The sequence below is a fragment of the Halichoerus grypus genome, chromosome 1, assembly GCF_964656455.1.
Source record: "Halichoerus grypus chromosome 1, mHalGry1.hap1.1, whole genome shotgun sequence".
NCBI classification, from domain to species: Eukaryota; Metazoa; Chordata; class Mammalia; order Carnivora; family Phocidae; genus Halichoerus; species Halichoerus grypus.
In genome coordinates, this window is record NC_135712.1 from 40160727 (window position 1) to 40183004 (window position 22278).

Consider the following 22278-nt stretch of genomic DNA (forward strand, 5'->3'; position numbering starts at 1 on the left):
CATGAACATATTCTTTCAAAATTTGATCTCTAGCTTGCTAACCTATTACTTGTTTTCCATTTTAACTCAAATATTAGAAGAGTACATCATTTCTCACTCATGGTAATTGCATATCGTTTCCTCCCACTGCCACCTTTACGTGGAATTAGAAAATTCGGCATTACACAATGATGGTACTACAGATACTATAAAATGAAGACTGAGGTAAAAATAAAAATATTGTCATACTTTTTCCTTGTTAGATACATTTAATGCTTTCACAAATGCTTACTACAGAGAACAAATGTAAATACTGAGTTTATTAGGGGCCAGGACCTAAGGGATTTATATTTAATCTTTAACCACACTTTAAAAGATTTGACTCTTATTAGCTTCATTTCACTGAAGAAGGCGAGTCTTTGAAAGTTGAAATGACTTTTTGAGCTCATACGAGTAAGTGGGGACACAAACTTCAGATGAAGATTTGTTTAACTCTAGCACTGAGGCTTTTATTCGCAATATGTGGTAGTCTCTTAATAAACTGAAGCCCCAATTTCAGGAATATGCATCAGTTCTTACTGCCTTCACAGCCCCACTCCTTCCATATCCTCCATCCCTCCTCTGCTCACACGCATACACACATTTAGCTTCTTCCCCCACTAGGTTTCAGCAACAAATAAAGGAAGTAGTATAAAATACTGAGTTTGTGCATGTGTATTTGCTTCCCTTTCCATAAACAAGGGAGAAGCAGGCTCCCCGCAGAGCAGGGAGCCCGATGCTGGGCTCAATCCCAGGACTCTGGGATCATGACCTGAGCTGAAGGCAGACGCTTAACGACTGAGCCACCCAAGCGCCCCTTTCCTTCTAAATATTTTTAAGATTCAGTTAAAGTTGGTTAATGCTTCAATGGTTAAAACTGCTTTCACTGGGGCGCCCGGGTGGTTCAGATGGTTAAGTGTCTGCCTTCAGCTCAGGTCATGATCCCCAGGTCCTGAGATGGAGCCCCACATTGGGCTCCCTGTCTCAGCAGGCAGCCTGCTTCTCCCTCTTCCTCTGCCTCTCCCCACTGCTCCTACTCTCTCTCTCTCTCTGTATCTCTGTCTCAAATGAATGAATAAAAAATTCTAAAAAAAAAAAAAAAAACGGGGCGCCTGGGTGGCTCAGTCATTAAGCATCTGCCTTCGGCTCAGGTCATGATCCCAGGGTCCCAGGATCAAGCCCTGCATCGGGCTCCCTGCTCGGCGGGAAGCCTGCTTCTCCCTCTCCCACTCCCCCCTGCTTGTGTTCCCTCTCTTGCTGTGTCTCTCTGTCAAGTAAATAAAATATTTTAAAAAAACTGCTTTCATTAGCAGTCTTAATGAAAATATTGCTTAATATTTTCAGTATTCAGTTACAGCGGCTTTGGTTATTAATTTCCAACAATTACCTAGCAGTGTATCTGCTTGTATTAGCCTGGGACTGGTCAGGGAAACAGAGTCACTCAAAATATTCCTGGAATATTAATTAATTAATGAAGACACTGGAATTTATGTTAATGTGGAACACCAGGATGGGGGAAAGGTCAGGAAAGTCAAAATTTCATTCAACCCAGTTGTTGCCTAAAGTCAAAGGAGACACTGAAGCACCTTAGCCTAAAGCCCCTAAGTAGGTAGTTCTCAAAGACTTTCTTGGAAACTTTGTGGTTCTCAAAAAATCTGAGAAAATTCCCAACAACTATTTCCGAGAGCATACAGAAGCTGCTGTCAATGTTTGACCATGCATCTGGCTGAGACCACATTCAGAGAGTCATCAACCATTCTTCTCTTCTACCTCCTAAGCCTTGTGGGAATTCCTCTCACTATCAAACCCTACAGCCAGATTTAAAGAAGCAGATTCTGGGAAATGTAGTTCCCTACTCCTCCTTACATTGCAGGTATTGAGAGCTCATAGTGATGCCAAAATGACAACAAACATTCGAGCACAGTCCATCCTTGTAAACTCAGCATCAATACACATGACATTGGCGTTGGAACAAGGTAGTATACTGAAAAAACAGTGAGAAGACTATTAGTGCATGAACTTTTATGGGGGCTAGAAAGGAGGTGATGAAATCATCTTAGAGACTAGAAAAAGGGCAGCCCATGTTTTGTTGTAGCAAAATAATTGCTAAAAATGTGGCCTCCAGTAACTTGAAAGATAAAATGTGCTTGATGAACTTATGGATCTGGCCAAGAGGATTTCTAGGCAAAATGTGTAAAGTGCCAACTGACAGTTTTTTAGCTGTATGTAATAAGGTGTGGAAAGAAAGAGCAATTAGAGTTTGCAAGCAAAATTTAGAAGAAATATATAAGAGCCAGGACTTGTCAAGATAGGAAAACAAACCTATTTTGTGGTATTTCATATCACTGATCTGTCTAGATAGCAAAAGATTCTCAAAATAAAAATAGTCTTAGGATGAAGAATAGATCAAGGATATGGTTTTATTAAGACTTCAGAAAGGTTTAAAGGAGTGCCTAGTAGAGTCCTCAGCTAGGCAAAAAGGCTTCTGAGAATCTTAAGGATGTTGTCCCACAGCCCTAATACTCTAGGCAAAGTAAAGAAAAGTCTGTCTTGTAAAACTATGCATGTGGCATTTTGGGGCCTGTCATGACTTCCAATCAGATTCATGGGGAAACATAAAGTTTTTAAGAGAATTTTACTTACTTTGGGCCAAAGGGGAAAGACATAGTTCAAAATGAAAAGCTTTTCTATAGGCAGAAAGCAGGCTGTGAAGTCTACTTAGCTGTAAATCCAGACTATTTCTCATGGAAAGACAGGACCTCTCTGAGAGCAGAGTCAAGAGCCCAGAGAAGGGATTCAAGAGCCACAGTGGATTAGAGAATTAAATTAACAAGCAGAAATGGATCTAATGAGGATGCATTTCTAACCCTCAGAATAGAACACTCTGACAGCATTTGCCTGAGTAGATTTAAATCAGTGGCTGTTATGTGTCTCCATTTCCTCATCTTTTTGAGGGTGTGTGTGTGTGTGTGTGTGTGTCTGTGTGTGTGTGTGTGTGTGTGTATTTTAAGTTGATAACAACTTAAATTTGAACACATTCCAAAACTCTATATTTCTGCTCCTTCCCATGTTTTATATTTCTGAAGTCACACTTTATGTCTTTTTATTTTTTTCCCTTCACTAATTATATTTTAGTTAATTTTCCTAATTTTGTCTTTTAACCTTCACAATAGCTTTATAAGTTATTAACCCACTGCCTTTACTATATATTTACCATTTCCAGTGAGATTTTTACTTTCATGTATTTTCTTATTATTAATTACTGCTATTTCTTTTCAGCTTAAAGAAGTTCCTTTAATATTTCTTATAAAGTTGGTTTACTAGTGATTAGCTTTTGCTTGTCTGGAAAACTTTATCTCTCCTTTAATTCTAAATGATAGTCTTGCTGGGTAGAATATTCCCGGTTGGAAGTTTTTTCCTTTTAGAACTTTGAATATATCATGCCACTCCTTTCTGGCCTGCAAAGTTTCTGCTGAGAAATCTTCTGTTAGCTTTATGGGGGTTTCCTTTATGTAAACAATTTGTTTTTCTCTTGCTACTTTTAAGATTCTCTCTTTATCTTCAACTTGTGACATTTTAACTATAATGTGTCTTGGTGTGGTTTCTCTCTTTGGGTTCATCTTATTTGGAACTTTCTGGGCTTTCTGGACCTGGATGTCTGTTTCCTTCTATAGGTTAGGGAAGTTTTCAGCCATAATGTCTTTAAATAAGTTTTCTGCCCCTTTCTCTCTCTCTTCTCCTTCTGGGTCCCCTATAATGCAAATTTTATTCCACTTGATGTTGTCCCATAGGTCCCTTAAGTTATCTTCATTTTAAGAAATTGTTTGTTTTTGTTTTGCTGCTCTGTCTGGGTGAGTTCCACTGCTTTGTCTTCCAGCTCACTGATCTGTTCTGCTTCATCTAATCTGCTATTGAACCCCTCTAGTATATTTTTCAGTTCAGTTATTGTATTCTTCAGATCTGTGACTTCTGTTTGATATTTTCTTATATTTTCTATCTCTTTGAAGTTTTCACTGTGCTCATCCATTTTTCTCCCAAGTTCAGTGAACATCTTTATGACCATTACTTTGAATTCTTTACCAGGTAGATTACTTATCTTCTTATCATTAAGGACTTTTTCTGAGGTTTTGTCTTCTTCTTTCATTTGGAAAATATTTGTTTCCTCATTTGCTTGACTCTCTGTGTTTGCTTCTATGTATTAGGTGAAACAGCTCTCTCTCTCTCTTTCTCTCTCATTCTTTATACTTGTGTAGGTAATGATCCTTCTTGTTCAACCTAGCTTTTGGTTGTCTCTCAAACCTTTGTGATTGTCTAAACCACCTGATTTATTCTTGATATGCCCTAGTTGTGGAGGGTATACCAAGACCTGTCAATGATCCAAGGGGAGGAATCTCATTTAGCACCTAGTTTCAGCCTGATTGGAAGTCAGACCCTGAGGCAACAGCTTTTAAAGTATGCAAATATATACAGTCACGTGGGGCCACAATCAAAATCCCTGCTAACCTCTGGATGAGGAGACCTGGAGGTATCCCATAGGTGACAGTTCAAAAAATTGGGACTCCAGATGAGTGTAAAGCTCCTTTCTGGGAGATCTCATCAAGCTATAGGGAGGCTGGGGTGCACAAGGATAATTTCTCCCTGCTTATATTTTGGAAACACCTCCTTAGCTTCTAGTTGTATGGGAAACCTGAAGCCTGTCCCTCAGGTTAATGTTCCAGGCTAAGAAAACTGACCTTTTTCATAGAAAGTCTCAGGTTGTATTTCAGTATGCTGTCTGTGTAGTGCCCTGAGGGGGTGGCCTCCAAGACTGTCTTCTGGTTGTTACATTCCTGGGAGTTCAGGAACTCCAGCCCCCTCAACCACCAGGGCCAGGCAATTAAAGGGTATCCTCTGTGTGGATTGCATGTGCCTGCTGGCTTTAGCTAGAAAGTTAAAGTGCAGGGGATGGGGCACTCTGGCAGGCTTCAGGATGGCAGCAGGGAAGTCTTGACTGCAGGCACCCACAGGCTTCAGGAATACAATGGGAAAGAGCCTTGTCTGTATGTGTGCTGACTTTAAGTCGAGAGCAGGAGAATGCTGTGACCCATGCTCACCAGCCCCAGTTAGGACGGGGCTGGGATGTTACAACCACTCACTGCTCACTGACATTAGCTGGGGAACTGGAGAACACTACAACCACTCATGCTCACCTGACCCAGCCAGGGAACAGGGAAGTGCTGCAACCATCTGGGCTCTCCAGCTTCCACAAGGCAGTGTGATAGTGCTGCAACCACTCACCCCTGCCTGTCTTAGCCAGATAGCAGAAGGGTGTGATGTCAAGCTCCCTACCTGTGGAGGGCGGGTGAAATGTGCCAAGATGGTGAAATGTGCAAAAATGGTGTCTACCAGTGCCTCTGTCTCCAAGGAGAGTTTCAACTGCCCTGGGCCCCTCCAGCAGATGCTTTTAGATTAGCAAATGAATCTCCTTTACCTATAGTCTAGGCACTTTTCAAATTGCTGTTTTCTTACTGGGTCTCAGGGCAAGTGAGACCACACCAGAGTCCTTTCAAAGGGAAATCTCAGTTTTCTATAACACTTTGGGTCCCTTAGATGTCTAAGCCAGATGTTTTGGAGACTTATCTCTCCAGTGCAGATCCCAGGGGTTAGGTGCCTAATGTGGGGCACCAACACATTGCTCCTCCAGGAGAAGAACCAGACTGGTGAGATCCCACCCTATTGTGTATCGCTACACCACGGACAGGGTTTTTGGTGAGACCATATCTCTGCTTCTTCTACCTCTCTGGATGTGGTCTTTAAATCTTTTGCTGTGGAGAAGCAGTTCATCTAATTTTCAGATCTTTTTCAGAGGGAAATGATCCATATGTAGCTGTAGATTTGGTGTGTCCATGGGAGGAGGTGAATTCAGGATCTTTATGCCCCCATCTTGCAAAAGTCCACATCTTGTGTTTTTATGCCTCTGCCTTTGCTCATACTTTCCCCTCTACCTGGAAAGTCTTTCACTGTTTCACCATGGTATGATTAATTCATCAATTTTTCTAGGGTACTAAACACACTCTATGATACCCTTATTGCATTGTATTGTTGTATTATATGTTTGGCTGTTTCATTAATGTGCTAGATTCTTAAAAATAAGAACAATGTGTTGTTTTGCTGTTTTGTTTTGTTCAGGGGTATGTTTGCGCGTTTGTTTTTTGCCATTCTTTTATACCTAGCAGATTAATCAGCACATAAATAGCACTCAGTAAATATTTCTTAAAGGAATAAATGGGGGCAAAGAAATATAATAAAAACACAAAGGAAGTCTCTGAATTAGAAAGGCAGTAAAAAAAAAATTGAAAACACTATGAACACATTTCTATTACAATTTACATATTTTGACATAGTCACTATTTTAAACTTCCCCATAAAGAAATAAGCAGTTCATTCTACTGGATATTTGCCTATACTTGAAAACACTTCTTACTCTATAACAAAATCTTTCCTACAAAAGTTGGAAAGTAACTACAAAAAAAGTAGTTACTTTGCAGATCTCATGACTATAACAGAGTCATTAAGTAAAATAAGAAATTTTTCATTGACAGGAAAATGGTGATTAAGGGAATGGGTTTGTTCTACCAATTATTTGTTATGTTATCATCATAGAGAAGTTTATTGAACTTTGGTAACTCAGTTTTCTTATCCATGAAATGAGAAACAATAATTGCACCTACCTCAGGGTGCCTGGGTGGCACAATCAGTTGAGACTCCGACTCTTGGTTTTGGCTCAGGTCTGATCTCAGGGTCATGAGACTGAGCCCCACACCAGGCTCTGTGCTCAGCAGGAAGTCTGCTTGAAGATTCTCTCCCTCACCCTCTTTCCCTCCCCCTCTTGCTCTCTAAAATAAATAAATCTTTAAAAAAATAATTCCTCCTATTTCATAGATTAGCAGTGAGGATTAAATGAATTAACATATGGAAAACACTTAGCACAGTCCCTGCAGAAACACTCAGAAAGGATAAATATTATTATTATTCTAATTGAAGCAGCTAACCTGTAGGTTCTCAAGAGGTTTGATAGAACTGAATTTTATTTTCTTATCTTTACAATGTTATTATTAAAACTATTTTTGTATGACATCCCTCCCCAATGTTATTTACAATATAAAGTAAACCAAATTATGCCTCTATGAACTTATAGTTTAATTTGAATGAAATATATTTGGACATTAAGATCAAACTGACAGCTGAACATAAATCAGCATAAAAAAAAAAAAACCGTGTAAATAGAGGAGTAAATGCATCATGTTGCTACATCAATAAATTGGCAAATACTCATGCTGAGTAAAGCCTGGGGAAAATTTTCTATTTGTTATTATCAAGAAGGCTATATACAATTGATGGGACTACAGGCTCTGCTTAACAAGTAATCCTGACTATTTCCCAGTGAAGACGTTCAAAATATAGAAAGCAATCTATGTTCTAAGAGTAGGAGAATAATGTGTGACATAGTCTGTCCAGTAACCCAGAGGTGGTCCCTAGCACTGTAAGGACTCACAGTGGGAACTTAAGATGTAAAGGAATAGGAAAGAATCTGATTGAAGGTCATGTATGAATTAATGAAGGTAGATGGTTTACTGAAATTCTAAGTGGCAAGGAAAATAAAACAAAAAGAAACCCAATTGAGATTGCTTACATTTGTTTTCCTATTTTCTTTGTTTTTGATAAAAAACAACTATCAGAAGATTAGTTTTCTAAATTTAATAATGGTAAGATTTCTTAAAAACCGCAATCAAATTTGTATGACACATTTTGATTTTTCCCTTAGCATTAACTACCATTTTACTGAACTTAATTTAAATGCTACAATATGATTCTTAGAGGATTCAGTTGAATTATCAAATAATTCACCTGCTAATTTCAAGCTGGTCCATTTACTGACAGAATTCATTTTTATTATGAAAACACACATAACTATTTCCAAACAGTTCCTCTTGTTCAATATTCTATTCAAAATGTAATTTCAGAATTACCTCTTGAAGAGACTTTTATGTCAAAACTGTTTATCAGGCAAATTAAAGTGGAAAGTTATTTTTGCTTATAATATGGAAAATGTCATCACTTTTAAATCAACAGCATAACACTAAATAAACACTAGATAAATTCCCATAATGCTAAATAATAAATTAATTAATTAAACACTAAACACTGTTGGAAAGAATTAACCAATCAGGAAAATATTTAATTTTTTAACTGAATATTTGGTACAAGTTTGATAATGAGAGGATGGGGGAAAATTAGAAGGAAGGTAGAAATTAATTAATCTACCATGTTTCTAATATGTCTAATTGGCTTGGAGTAAGCATTTCACCTGTGACTATTGACTGCCTAAACATATTTCCAGGGTAAATAGCTATAAAGACTGTGAGGTCCACTGATATTGAAAGCACATAGCAAGAATTTTCATGACAATCCTGATGGTACAGATGATCACACCATTATACCTCAGGCCCTGTGATCCAGTATGGATTTAGGAAATATGGGCATAAGACCTAACTCTCACTACAGGCTGAAAGGAGTGGAAATAATGTTGGGGGAGGGGAATAACAGTCCTAGAGCTGGAGGTCCAAGAGCTGTACTGCAAAAAAGACAGCAATAAAAATAGTCACAGAGAGGCGCCTGGGTGGCTCAGATGGTTGGGCGTCTGCCTTCAGCTCCGGTCATGATCTCCAGGTCCTGGGATCGAGCACATCAAGCTCCCGGCTCAGTGGAGAGCCTGCCTATCCCTCTCCCTCTTCCTCTCCCCCTGTTGTGCTCTGTCTCTCTCTCTCTCTCTCAAATGAATAAATAAAATCTTAAAAAAAAAAAATAGTCACAGAAATATCAGAAGAAAAGCTAGAGTGAGATCATCTATTTAGAAAACTCCAAGAAATAAGAATGTGAGAAAGAGAGATGCTGAGAAAGTCGTACACAGAAATGTAAGAGCTGCTCTCAATTGAGAGGAATTCACAGACGCTATAGCAGTAAAAGGATTAGACAGACAGCTGAGTAACAGCCATGTTGGGTTCTCCCCAGAAACCTACTCCCTGGACTAACAGCAGCAGCAACACCTGGGACCTTGTTAGAAATGCAGGTGTGGGGCGCCTGGGTGGCTCAGTTGGTTAAGCAGCTGCCTTCAGCTCAGGTCATGATCCCAGGGTCCTGGGATCGAGCCCCACGTCGGGCTCCCCGCTCAGCAGGAAGTCTGCTTCTCTCTCTCCCTCTGACTGCCACTCTGCCTACTTGTGCTCTCTATCTCTCTGTCAAATAAATAAAAACCTTTAAAAAAAAAAAAAAAAAGAAATGCAGGTGTGAAGGCCCCAGCCCAGTTTTAGTGAATCTCTAAAGGGTGGGACCCAGTAATCTGTGTTTTAACAGTCCTCCTGCTGGTTCTGAGGCCAACTAAAGCAGAGAACCGCAGGTTTAGAATATGTAAGGAAACTTTAGCTTCCATTCTTTATCTGGAGCTGCCTTAGTTGCCCTTTATAAATGGGCAAGTGCTGATATAAATAATGTAGATATATAACTCCTTCTCAACTACACACAGGATAACTACTCATTTTCTGGGTAGAAGGTATTCAAATTTCTTGTGCCACTCAATTCGCTTAGGAGCAAGCCATCAGCACCTGCCTTCAATGAATATCAGAAAATAAAAATTAAATTTAGTCCTGGTAACCAAACACAAGTAGAATACTAGATACGCTGTACCTCAAGGTTCTATTATACACACACACACACACTTCATAGGAAGCACTTAATATGATAATATTAAGTATTTTAAAGTACTGTTTTATCAGTTCCAACAAATGAAACATAACCACTTTAAAATAAAAATAATTTAAGGAATATGGAGGTACAATAATAAAGCTTCAGATCTCTGTCTTCTCTCTGTCTTTTCCTAAGATATAGGTAGCTGCAAAAGTGAATTATTAAACTTATTATTTTAAATGTTATTTAAAAAGAGGGGTGCCTGGGTGGCTCAGTCAGTTAAGTGTCTGCCTTTGGCTCAGGTCATTATCCCAGGGTGCTAGGTTCAAGTCCCACATCAGGCTCCCTGCTCACCGGAAAGTCTGCTTCTCCCTCTCCCTCTGCCACTCTCCCTGTTTGTGCTTGCTCTCTTTCTGTCAAATAAATAAATAAAATCATAAAAAAAGAAAAAAGAATTATTAAAAAAGAGAGAAGCTTCAGAGGGGAGGGGGTGGGGGAAGGGGTAGCCCGGTGATGGGTATTAAGGAGAGCACATGTTTTAATGAGCACTGGGTGTTATATGCAAATAATGAATCATTGAACACTACATCAAAATAATAATAATAAAATAAATTTAAAAATTTTAAAAAATAAAAAAGAGAGAAGGGCTGATGCAAAAAATAAATAAATAAATACATCTTATAAAAAAGATTAATCCGATTTCATTACACTCCAATTGCTGTCTGACTTATAATTAAGCAATAGCATGGACTGAAGCAAAAATTATAAGCCATGTTTGAGGTGTCCTCTTTCAGAAGTAACGTTATATGGTCCTTATGATGGTGACTTATAAAGAAGAATAATTTCCATTTCAGAGTGAGTGCCATTATAAGGTCTCCATGCTGGCAAGTTCACCTTGTTAAGTGAGTTACTTGGTCATATATGTCACTGTATTAATGGGCAGTGTTTTATGGTTATTTGACTCCAACTAATTTTATTTCATCTTTTTAAACCAAATTAACTACTTATATCCACAAAGACTACTAAACACTCTGACATTTTCCTAATTTCATAAAATGATCAAGAATGCTAGGGATATACTAAAAATATTTTTTGTTTATTTCCCTTTTTATAATCTTTATATCCTGACATGAAATACATTAAAAATTCCTTTAGTCTCCATGAGCCCAATGATAACGTCCTCAATGTAACTTGAAATTAAGTACGAAATTGTTTATGATTTTGAATACTGCCTTTAATATATTTTCTTACATTACATTATCTAATGCATATATATATATATATATATTAATGGCATGTGCTACTAAACTTTTTCTCCATAGATGAAGGGAAAAACATAGCTAGGATTAATACAGTTTTTAAGTGCAATTCTATAATGGTAGAGATTTTACTAAGTAGTAGGTTAAGTTTACTCATAAAAATTGTTTTATTTGAGCTGTATTTTAAGAAATGTTTTGAAAGTTATTATTTGTTACTGTTCTCATCAGAATTTTTTAATTAAATGAAAAGAAAAAGAAAATCTATAATCTAAACTCCCATTTTTTTTAGTCCATAGAATATTCTGGGAAAACATACACATATACTTTTTAAAAATTTATTCTGAAAGGGAGAGAACAATTTTTGAAGACTTCTCTGAACTGATTTTCTCCTCCTTTGTTACAGGTATCCATTTTTTCAGCTCTATTAATCTTTTAAAACAAACCAAAAAAAAAAAAAAAATGGATTTCTTAAACTCATCTGATCAAAACTTGACCTCAGAAGAACTGTTAAACAGAATGCCATCCAAAATTCTGGTGTCCCTCACTCTCTCTGGGCTGGCCCTGATGACGACGACCATCAACTCCCTTGTGATTGCTGCAATTATTGTGACCCGGAAGCTGCACCACCCAGCCAACTATTTAATTTGCTCCCTTGCAGTCACAGATTTTCTTGTAGCTGTCCTGGTGATGCCTTTCAGCATTGTGTATATTGTGAGAGAGAGCTGGATTATGGGGCAAGTGGTCTGTGACATCTGGCTGAGCATTGACATCACGTGCTGCACGTGTTCCATCTTACATCTCTCTGCTATAGCTTTGGATCGGTATCGGGCAATCACAGATGCTGTGGAGTACTCCAGGAAAAGGACTCCCAAGCATGCTGGCATTATGATTACAATTGTTTGGATTATATCTATTTTTATCTCTATGCCTCCTTTATTCTGGAGGCACCAAGGAACTAGCCGAGATGATGAGTGCATCATCAAACACGACCACATTGTTTCCACTATTTACTCAACGTTTGGAGCTTTCTACATCCCACTGACATTGATTTTGATCCTCTACTACAAAATATATAAAGCAGCAAAAACGTTATACCACAAGAGACAAGCAAGTAGGATTGCCAAGGAGGAGGTGAACGGCCAAGTCCTTTTGGGGAGTGGTGAGAAAAGCACTAGACTAGTCTCCACACCCTACATGCTAGAAAAATCTTTATCTGATCCATCAACAGACTTTGAGAAAATTCATAGCACAGTGAAAAGCCCCAGGTCTGAATTCAAGCATGAGAAATCTTGGAGAAGGCAAAAGATCTCAGGCACAAGAGAACGCAAAGCAGCCACTACCCTGGGATTAATCTTGGGTGCATTTGTAATATGTTGGCTGCCTTTCTTTGTTAAAGAATTGGTTGTTAATGTCTGTGAAAAGTGTAAAATTTCTGAAGAAATGTCAAATTTTTTGACATGGCTTGGCTATCTCAATTCCCTTATAAATCCACTGATTTATACAATCTTTAATGAAGACTTCAAGAAAGCATTCCAAAAGCTTGTACGATGCCGATGTTAAAGAAAGTTTATCATTAAAAGGTTGGGGATTTCTTGAGGGGAAGTAACTAAATGGATGCTGAATAATAAAACATTTAAACTTTTAGAAGGAAATAAATTAAAACTGCTAAAATTATAAGAATATAATTTATATTTTAATAGCAACATGACTATAAACTTATTGAGTAAAAGATGCTTCTTTTGACCATCATTCTAGAGTACTCAAATGAGAAGATAATTTATTGTTTATAAGCAATACTTTGCCTATGCAATGTCCCTAACAGGCTAACTGGAAATATATATTATAATTACTATTATTAATAACAATGATTTTCCAGGTTTATGGCTTACAATAATTATAGGAGAGTGTTCAATTAACAACATCTGTAATTTCTATATAATCCTATGGTTTTATTATATGATTCTGTTATTTTATAGGAAAGATAATTCCCCACAAAGCACACATTTCTCCTACCTAACTATTCCTGTCCCTCTTCATCTTATCCTGGGAAAAACGGGAGGGGGGAGGAACAAACAAGGACTCCTGGGGTTCCTGGCTGGCTCAGTTGGGAGGGCATGTGACTCTTGATGTCAGGGTTGTGAGTTTGAGCCCCATGTTGGGTATAGTGATTACTTAAAAATAAAATCTTTATACAAAACAAAACAAACAAACAAAAACAAGGACTCCTAATATGACTGGAGGAAATGTCAAAGTCAGAGATTGATACTGTCTTTGTATTTAGATAGCAAAGAGTAATCATAAAGTGAGTTAGGCATGCCAAATAATCCTGAATACAGAACTGTACACATTTGACATACTCTTTTTTTCTTTTTTTTTTTTTTTAAAGATTTTATTTATTTATTTGACAGAGAGAGACACAGCGAGAGCAGGAACACAAGCAGGGAGAGTGGGAGAGGGAGAAGCAGGCTTCCTGCGGAGCAGGGAGCCCGATGCGGGGCTCCATCCCAGGACCCTGGGATCATGACCTGAGCCGAAGGCAGACGCTTAACGACTGAGCCACCCAGGCACCCCTATATTCTTTTTTTTCAAAACAAATTCCTAGAATAATATTTTCTTAACCATGTATTACCAACATTTGAAATCAAAACCTTAGTCTAGTAACAGTAATTCAAGAGGGGTGCAGGGAAGGTGTTCTAATTGTCCCATGTTTATTTAGGAATCCAATTTAAGGCACTAAGTACCCTAGGTTACTCACCATAGTTATTATATTCCTAATGTCTTTTTTATATAAAATAGATTTCGTTTCTGTTAATGTTAACAAGTTCAGTTGCTAACTAAAATTTCAGTGGTACTTGGCACTTCAGCAGCTCCGTACCTTCAATTTAAACATTATATCCCTTTTATTAGAGGGAATGTGACAGGAATTCTTAGAACTTTCCACTGACTTCCAAAACATCTCAGTTTTTCAATTGGTAGAAATCGACAGGCAAAGATTCATATTATGCTAATTATAAATATATTTTTTTATATATCTCCCAGTCACTCCACTAGTTCAGTAAGCCAAAGCAATACCATAAATTTCTCTATTTATTCTCTTACTTATAGAAGGATTGAAAAATAAAATAACCATGCTTCTGAGAAGATTTCATTTCATTTGAACCAGCAAGTTGATAGACTGCCTTTTGGAAGGCATACCATCAACCAAGATCATTTGAAAAACAATACATTCCTTTTTTTAAGCTACATTTTTATGTGTATTTTAAATATTATTTCCTGGTCAGGTACTTAAGAAATCATCAATTTTTTTAATGTATCTATGACACATTACTCTCAATCTAACAAATATTTACAGAGTTCTCATTCTGTTTAAGGCATTGAGATATACTGTATGGAAGATACAGAAAATAATGAAATACGGTTTCTCCCCTTAACACATTTACAATTTAAAAGGTGAAACACAAGGGGGTGCCTGGCTGGTCAGTCGGTAGATCATGCAACTCTTGATCTCGGGGTCATGCATTCACCCCATTGGGCATAGAGTTTACTTTAAAAAATAAAAAGGTGAAACAAAGAAACAAATGAACGTTATAATAGAAAAGAAAAAACAAAGCTCTGGCATTGAAGTTGTGTGCATAATTATGATGATTCAAAGGAAAAGTTGATCACATTTGATTGAGAAAAATCAGCAAAATTTCATAAAGAATGTATCGATAACAAACAGCATTTGGGTAAGAGAAATGGAAAAGCATACTCCGGTTGGTGGCAACAACAGGAGTGAATCCTGCCAGCACTTCATGGCTTTTGTTCATGAAATAGCAATGCATTTGGCAGCTATTTAGGACAAAAGAAGAGATGAAAAGAGAAATTGGCCATTATTGTGGCTGACTTTAAATGTCAGAAAAGGCAGTTTACAGTCAATTTGGTTGTGTGTCAGTGAGTGGTCACTGATGCTTTTTAGTAGAAATATTACAAGTTTAGGTTAATTCTAAAACAAAAATATGTATATTTGAATGAATTTGAGCAGAAAGGGTACAGGTGATAATGACTTCTTAGAAAACAAATCAGTAAATCCATGCTAGCAAGAGGTGAAGTTCTGAACTTGATTCTGGCAATGGGAATGTAAATAAAAAAAACAGAAGAGAGACAGTATGGAAACAGAATCTACAAAATATGGCAAATATGTTAATAAGCAGACAAACGGAGAGACACTGAGATGACTTGCTCTCAACTGAAATGAGGAACTCAAGAGAAGGGGCCTGTTGGTGAAATGGTGACTTCTGTTTTGCATATGTTAAGCATTTAAAGACTGGGAGAGCTCACAGGCACCGCTGTGCAGGTCTGGCCCAAGTAAAAACAACAAGTTTATCTACTGCTCCTGGCCACTTCTTTTGTCCTCCTTTCTTCTATCTCCTGGGGCCCTATGCTATGTTGACAGTCCAAAGCCTGCTCTAGTCCCCGTCATTCTCTGCTTGTTTTTCTTACCACTTCTCACTAAAATTTGATTCTGTGATTTATTCGTTCAAAGACCTTGCTAATGCAGAAATAATCTGTTCAATTAATTTATTTACACCCACCTCAGAAATTTAGTTAGTTATACAGGAGATCTCTAAGAGACACACAGCCCATCAACCCTAAGGAGCAAATCTCAAGCAGGGTGAGGCTCACCCAAATACACACACTACCATCTACTCTGAGCTGGACTAAAGCTCAAATCCAGGAAAATAATACTGTCAGGTCACAGGGAAGTTAAATCTCCCCTCAGAGCTCAGGGAGAATCAAGTTTATTATTTCTGTGTGTATGCGTAGTTTTTTTTTTTTTTAATCCAAAGGGGCCATAACACATTACAGTACTTAATCACTTTATCTTTGTATTTCCTCCACATGCTGAAGGTATAGATCATGCCATCCCTCATGAACAAATATAAGTGATTTCTCTTTGATCTTTAAATGGTAGGTAACATCAGGGCTAATAATCTGCCATTTTCACATTAAAAAAAAAAAAAAAGAACGCCCCAAATTGCATCACTTAGGCCAAGTCACCTAACTGAGGTGTAATACCTAACCTAATTGCAGTTTCAACCTCTCACCAGAAATTAAGTTTTAACTGTTCAGTCAGGAATTTTCTGATAAGCACCAATGATGTAATCTGTCACCTGAGCCGCTCTGTCCCCCAAAGGAAAATGAAGTAATCTGCATGATAAGACCCCCTGCTCTTCCCCCTAAGGGAAAGTTACCTTGCCTGCTAAAACCCTTTTCTTTTACTAATAATTTCCTTTCCCCCTAAGGGAAAGTTACCTTGCCTGCTAAAACCCTTTTCTTTCACTAATAATTTCCTTCCCCCCCCCCCCGCCCTTCTTCCTATGAAAAACTTCCATTTCATACAATTCCTCAGAGCGCCCAATTCATGAATCACTTAATAAAGCCAATTTGATCTTCAAATCTATTCAGCTGAATTTTTGTTCTTTAACAGCACTTTCTTCGAAATTTATGAAGAACAGATTACACATAACAGGATGTACTTCCCTGAATATATAGGATTTATTCTCTCAGTGAAAATTCCTCAAGTCACTAAAAGCTTAAGATTTTCACAGAAGAATATTTTTTCACATCTATAACAAATGTAACTATGATAATGTATATATTTAACTGATAGGTAGAAAAAGAAAATATAAGCATCATAGAAAGTGGTTAAATATTACATTAAAAAGGTTAACTTCCTGCTACAATTTCAAATATACCAGCACCAGAGACGTAAGTGGAGGTTTTATTTTTGCTCTGCTTCTTCTAAATATTTTCAAGTAAAGGATATATATATAATAAAAAAAGGCAAGGACAAAAACACCAAAGGAAGATAGAAAGGCAAACTACTAGATACTAAATTCAGTTCAATACATCACTATGTACAAATTCTGTTTGAAAATCCACTTCTGCTTATGAAGGGGACTGTCTTTATTTTACTGGTATAGGAATCTGGATTGCCTACCTTGTTGTTTTGTTTCACAATAGGCCCATATATTTGACATAAACAGCTTATCCAGGACTGGCAGGTCATGGGTCAATCTTTAATGTAGGCCCAGTTTCCATTTTGTATCTCTAAAACCAATCTTCCTTGCGCTTTTTCTGGTGCAACTGATTTCCCTCCCCCTCGATTCCTGGGCTCTAATGGTTCCCTGGTTGCAAGTGAAGAAAAACTTCTTTAGGGTTCAGTTCCAAATTCTTGCTTATATGAGTTTATGTCAGTTCCAAACTTTAAAATTCCCTTCATAGATGGGGCGCCTGGGTGGCTCAGACGGTTAAGTGTCTGCGTTCGGCTCAGGTCCTGATCCCAGGGCCCTGGATGGAGCCCCACATCAGGCTCCATGCTCAGTGGGGAGCCTGCTTCTCCCTCTCCCTCTGCTGCTCCCCCTACTTGTGCTCTCTCACTCTCTCTGTCAAATAAATAAATAAAATCTTTAAAACAACAAAATAAAATTCCCCAGTAGCACCAAATCTTCATATTCATTGGCTCAATCCTAAGCTTGTCCCTCTGTATCCAAGAGTTTTGTATCAGAAAAAAAAGAAAAAGAAGAATTAATTGGAAGCCAATTACTAGAAAATCTGTTGTCTTGCTCTACCAAATATTATGTGAAATGTTGGGGTTCGGGAGCAAACGATCAAAAAAGAATTCTTGAGACGTCTTCGGTGCAAAAAAAGGTGGTTTTATTAAAGCACGGGGACAGGACCCGTGGGCAGAAAGAACCGCTGCACTGGGGCTGTGAGGGGCAGCTGATTATATACTTTCAAGCTGGGAAGGGGTTAGGGATAGTGTAAATCTTTAAGGAATCTGGAAGCAAGGTTTCCAGGAGTTTGAGGGGCTAGCTATTATTAGGATAATTCTTTCACTACTATCTAGTAAAACTTTAGTCATGAGACCCTTCAGTTGTATATCAGTGGGCCATATGTTTAGAGGATGATTGCCAACATATATCCTGGGGGGGTAGAGATAAAGGAAGTTTCCAAAGTTAAAGACTTACACAATCCTGGAGGTAGGGCTAATGTCAAGCTAAGGTTGCCTTTTGCCTCTAGCAAAGTATTAACATTGAGTCAGTTGAGTTCCTGGAGGAAGGTCACTCTGCCTGTCTAAGCTACCTGTCAATGAGCAGTTAACTTGTAAGGAAATTTAATTTTTTTTCTATTTTTATTTTGCCTTTGTTCTCCACATCAAATATCATGAAAGTAGGGGTGCTCTTATGCTTCTTGCTGAAATACTTTCCTCTACATCAAGGAATGAACAGTTTCCTCATGAATTTAGACAAGAGTTTGTTGACTTACTGTCAGAGAATAAGGTTTACTGTATTACAGTAGCAAGGACTGAAGGATTTTTCCTTATTATATTCTAAAGTCCTTCAAAAACAATTGTGTTCAATTCAGAATGTGTCCACATTCATTTGTTTCGGAAAATTTGTTTCTAATCTCCTCCTAATAACTCAAATGATTACATTCAGACTTTTATTCACCAGAAAATATTTCTAAAGGCAAGTTAATATTTCTGTCATGAATAAAGTAAATATTTTCTTATGACATTGTGGTAATTTTTCTTGGTCTTATGAATCAGTATGCTTTCTCCATTATTTAAAATGAAGTTATTGTTGAGAGAAATATTTTCCAACATTATAATAAACGTGTGGTTATTGATATAGAATATCTTCTCTGTATAAAACATGATAGTAGTACTTGAAACCCACCTGGGAAGGATAAACATTTTTCAGAATTTATGCTCTCTGCTTAGGCCAGAAACCATAAAAATTCTGAGGAAAAAAATGTACATTATCAATAATAACAGCAATGTCTCATCCAAGCAGCCTTTCAATAAAGCTGATATTTAGTCACAGGTCTGATTTCTGCCTTGGAGAGTTTCCACCTCTGCAAGGGCAACAAAATGACCTTACTGATTTATGTCCACACGGCAAAGCTTGCTATGACTTCCTTCCTATGCTCACCAATAGCCTTTTCATTATGTTCTAGTAATATTCCTAATTTATATGTAATTAATATTCACTCCTAAAAATTATACTTATTATATCATCATATTTTTATATTGAATCATTATTATTATAATGTATTATATTGCTGGGTCTGCTGCCTTGGGATTTCCTCTACTGCAAACCACTTAATAAAGAAAAATTTTACTCATCCCCAGGCCCCCTCCACACACATACACATCAACAATTTCCTCCTTGTGTTGGTTGTCTTGGCTAGGATTCAAATGGATCTGTGACCATAGTATAGAAAGAGAGAGGCAGAGTGACTTTGCAGATGTTAAGGACTGACCTGGGGATAAAAAAAAATGTTCTCCTTAGCACAGCACATATTGAACTTGAAGATGAAGGAGGAAGAGGAGGAAAGGGAGATGTTTTAACAGAAAGGCAGAAGAGTAATTCCAGTATCAGATTTGTAAAACCAGTGTGCATAAGAATCACCTGAAACGCTGGTGGCAGAGTCCAAAGATTCTAAGTGTGTAAGTCCAGAGTAGAGCTGCCAAAATCGGAGTTTTCAGCAAGATTCTCCCCTACTCTAACAAAGGTGGAGCATGGAGCTTTCCTACAGACCACTGCTTGAAAGCTCCTAGCTAGTTAAGTGTTCTGTGGAACAGAGTTAATAACTCAAACTGAAATTTCACCACCATTTCACTAGTAGAGGACCCATCAGAATCCAGAAAACTATTTTGCTACTACATGAGAAGTGCCTAATTCAAAACTGAACAGAAGTAAAAGTCACATCAACATTGCTGAGTGTATTATAAAGCATTCAGTTAGGGAAAAAAAATAACCTATTAAAATCTATTTTCAATCAGTATGTTATTTAAATTTACTAGGACAAAGAATACAAGCTTTTCATCACATATGAAGCAGCAACTTAGAGGATTAGAAAATTCTCTATTTGAAATCAGCAAAGGCTAAAATGGGAGTCCTGATTCTGCTAATCATTATCTTGATGCTGAGCAAGTTCCATCTATCCTTCTTGCCTCACATTAGAGTTAAAGGCTAAGGAGATACAGTGAAATGAAGCCAACACTCCTGAAGAATGCTGAAGGACTACAAAATGTAAATTAGCATTCTTCTTCTCCTCTATGGTAGGTCTGGAAAGACTCAAAGCACATTTGACATGGCAACTGGTCTTCTACATTGTACACTGCCTTTTTCTGAGTCTGGAGAGAAGCAAGTCCTTGATGGCCAACTGCGCCTGGCTCCCTCTGGAAGCTCTATCCTGGGTAGAGCAGTAATTCCTAACAGCCCTCTCTACAGCTATAGAAATGCTGCCCTGGAGGGCCTGACCTTCCTTGCTCTATCCTGGCATTCCTCTTCCCAAAAGCCTGGCATCATCAAAAACATGTTGAGCTTTCTAGAAGGATGCAATGCAATCCTTCTACCCTATTTAAAATCATCACTACCATTATTCCAGCATTAATTTCTTCTATCAATAGATTCAGAGGTGATTTCCCATATGTTTCAGGATTAGGGTTTTATTTTTAATCCTTTAAACACTACAGAAGAAGCTTTAATTTGAAAAGAGAATTCTAAATTGGTGAAAACAAGACTGCAGGCTTAATTTTGGCTCTACTGAGTGTAAGAAAAAAATTACTAATTTATAATAAGAATATTAAAATTTAAACTACTCCGTAATGGCTCCCTATCGTTTATGACACTGCATCTAGACTCTCTTGCTTGCCTTTTAAGGCCTGGATATTAACAACAAAGATACTCTCTAGAAAACCTTATTTCCCCTTATCCTACCAAGCCCCAACAAATGCTCTCTTCTTTAATCTGGTCCCCCTTTCTTCCGGGTCCTCACAATATGTCTGCTCATTCTTGCCTCCATGGCTCTTTTAGCTTTTTTTCTCCCCCCTCGCCCCTGAAGTGCCCTCTACTTCCTTGATGTTTAAGCAGCTTATTGTTCAAAGCACAGAATAAATTCCACTTCCTCCTTAGACTGAATGAATTTGTATTCAGTTTCAATATTGTAAAGACACAGGATTGTCTTCACTAATTCCTTATCTGTTCTGACTATCACTAATTTCTTCATGAGTGTTTGGTTTTTATAGCAACTAAACGTAGTAAGCTACTTGAAGGACATATGTTTTTTTCTTTATATTCCTTCTATACTTGTTTCAAATATCTTTAAATGCCAATCTTCTTTTCTAAGTAAATCCGGTCCATTTCACTGTGTACTAGTAGCTGAAATGTAGTTAAACAGTTGATTTATCGTTATTTCTAAATTTAACAAAAAGAAATCCCAATGGATTTTTATCAAAAAGGAAACTGAGAGGTAATGTGCGTTTTGCTAAAAATAGAAAGCTAACCCTTATTTTTCAATGACTAGGTTGTATATTACTGACAATAAAATAATGAAATACATGAAATTCATAGAACACGAATTTTTTGGCAATATCTAAGCATAATGATAAATTTCAATAAGCTATTTGGTAAGGATACATTATAAATCATATATGCACTATATAAAAATGCTTTAAATTACCTCTTTCTAAAGACAATATTTCTAAATTGCTATTCTAAAACACATACAAATAAATACGCTTGTTCATATTAAAGTTCAGCTATTGGCTTTCAGCCTGCCTGACATGAAATCACTCTTCTTCATATACCCTCCCTGGCCCCAGTCCTACTCTGTTTCACAATTTGTATGCGGATTAAAGGAGGATAGTATTTTAGAAGAGGAAATATCTCTGCAGTTAAGTACAAAATGCAATATAATCTTCAGCTCAAAAAGAACAGTTATTACTTCCTGGAAAATTCTAGAAATCATTCCGTATATTTTTAAAAGCTGGAGAAACAACATTTCTTCACTTTCACTTGGTTAATCTTCGTAAAAGAGGTAATAAGTAATTGAAGCCCACACCTACCTCACCATCCTGTATGTCATTGTTGTCCTTGGATTCACAAATTCTGGTTTTAATTACATACTTCTAAAAAAAGGAAATAAAAGGTGAATTACAAGTTCGTATTTTTATCTATGTTTTCATTTATGCTGACGTTTCAAAATACAAAACAACTCAGCAATGCCTTTTTGTGTTAGGCTTGATTTTTGTTTCTATTTATATCTTCCCATCAATCTAAAAGTTTAAATTCTATCTATTCTACTTGTAATACTTCTACAAAATAACTAATTATAAATGCATGCATGCATGCATTAGGAATTTTCTGTCATTTTCCCGGTTCTCACAGTATGCCATAAACAAAATATCTGGGGGCTCAGATTGGATAACTGACTTGTTACGTTT

The 22278-nt window shown here is 37.3% G+C and overlaps 1 protein-coding gene across 7 annotated transcripts in view; it reads left to right on the forward strand.

The window, feature by feature from the left end:
• HTR1F (5-hydroxytryptamine receptor 1F) overlaps nucleotides 1-13481 on the forward strand; it is a 152251-nt gene extending 138770 nt beyond the window's left edge. For 6 of the 7 annotated variants that reach the window (XM_078059891.1, XM_078059985.1, XM_078059870.1 and 3 more), the window contains one exon: nucleotides 11404-13481. In XM_078059891.1, the coding sequence (XP_077916017.1) occupies nucleotides 11404-12560 (1157 nt within the window). In that variant the 3' untranslated portion in view covers nucleotides 12561-13481. The remainder of the gene's footprint in view (nucleotides 1-11403) is intronic. The other variant, XM_078060122.1, reaches the window with a different exon arrangement.
• The last annotated feature ends 8797 nt before the right edge of the window (nucleotides 13482-22278 follow it).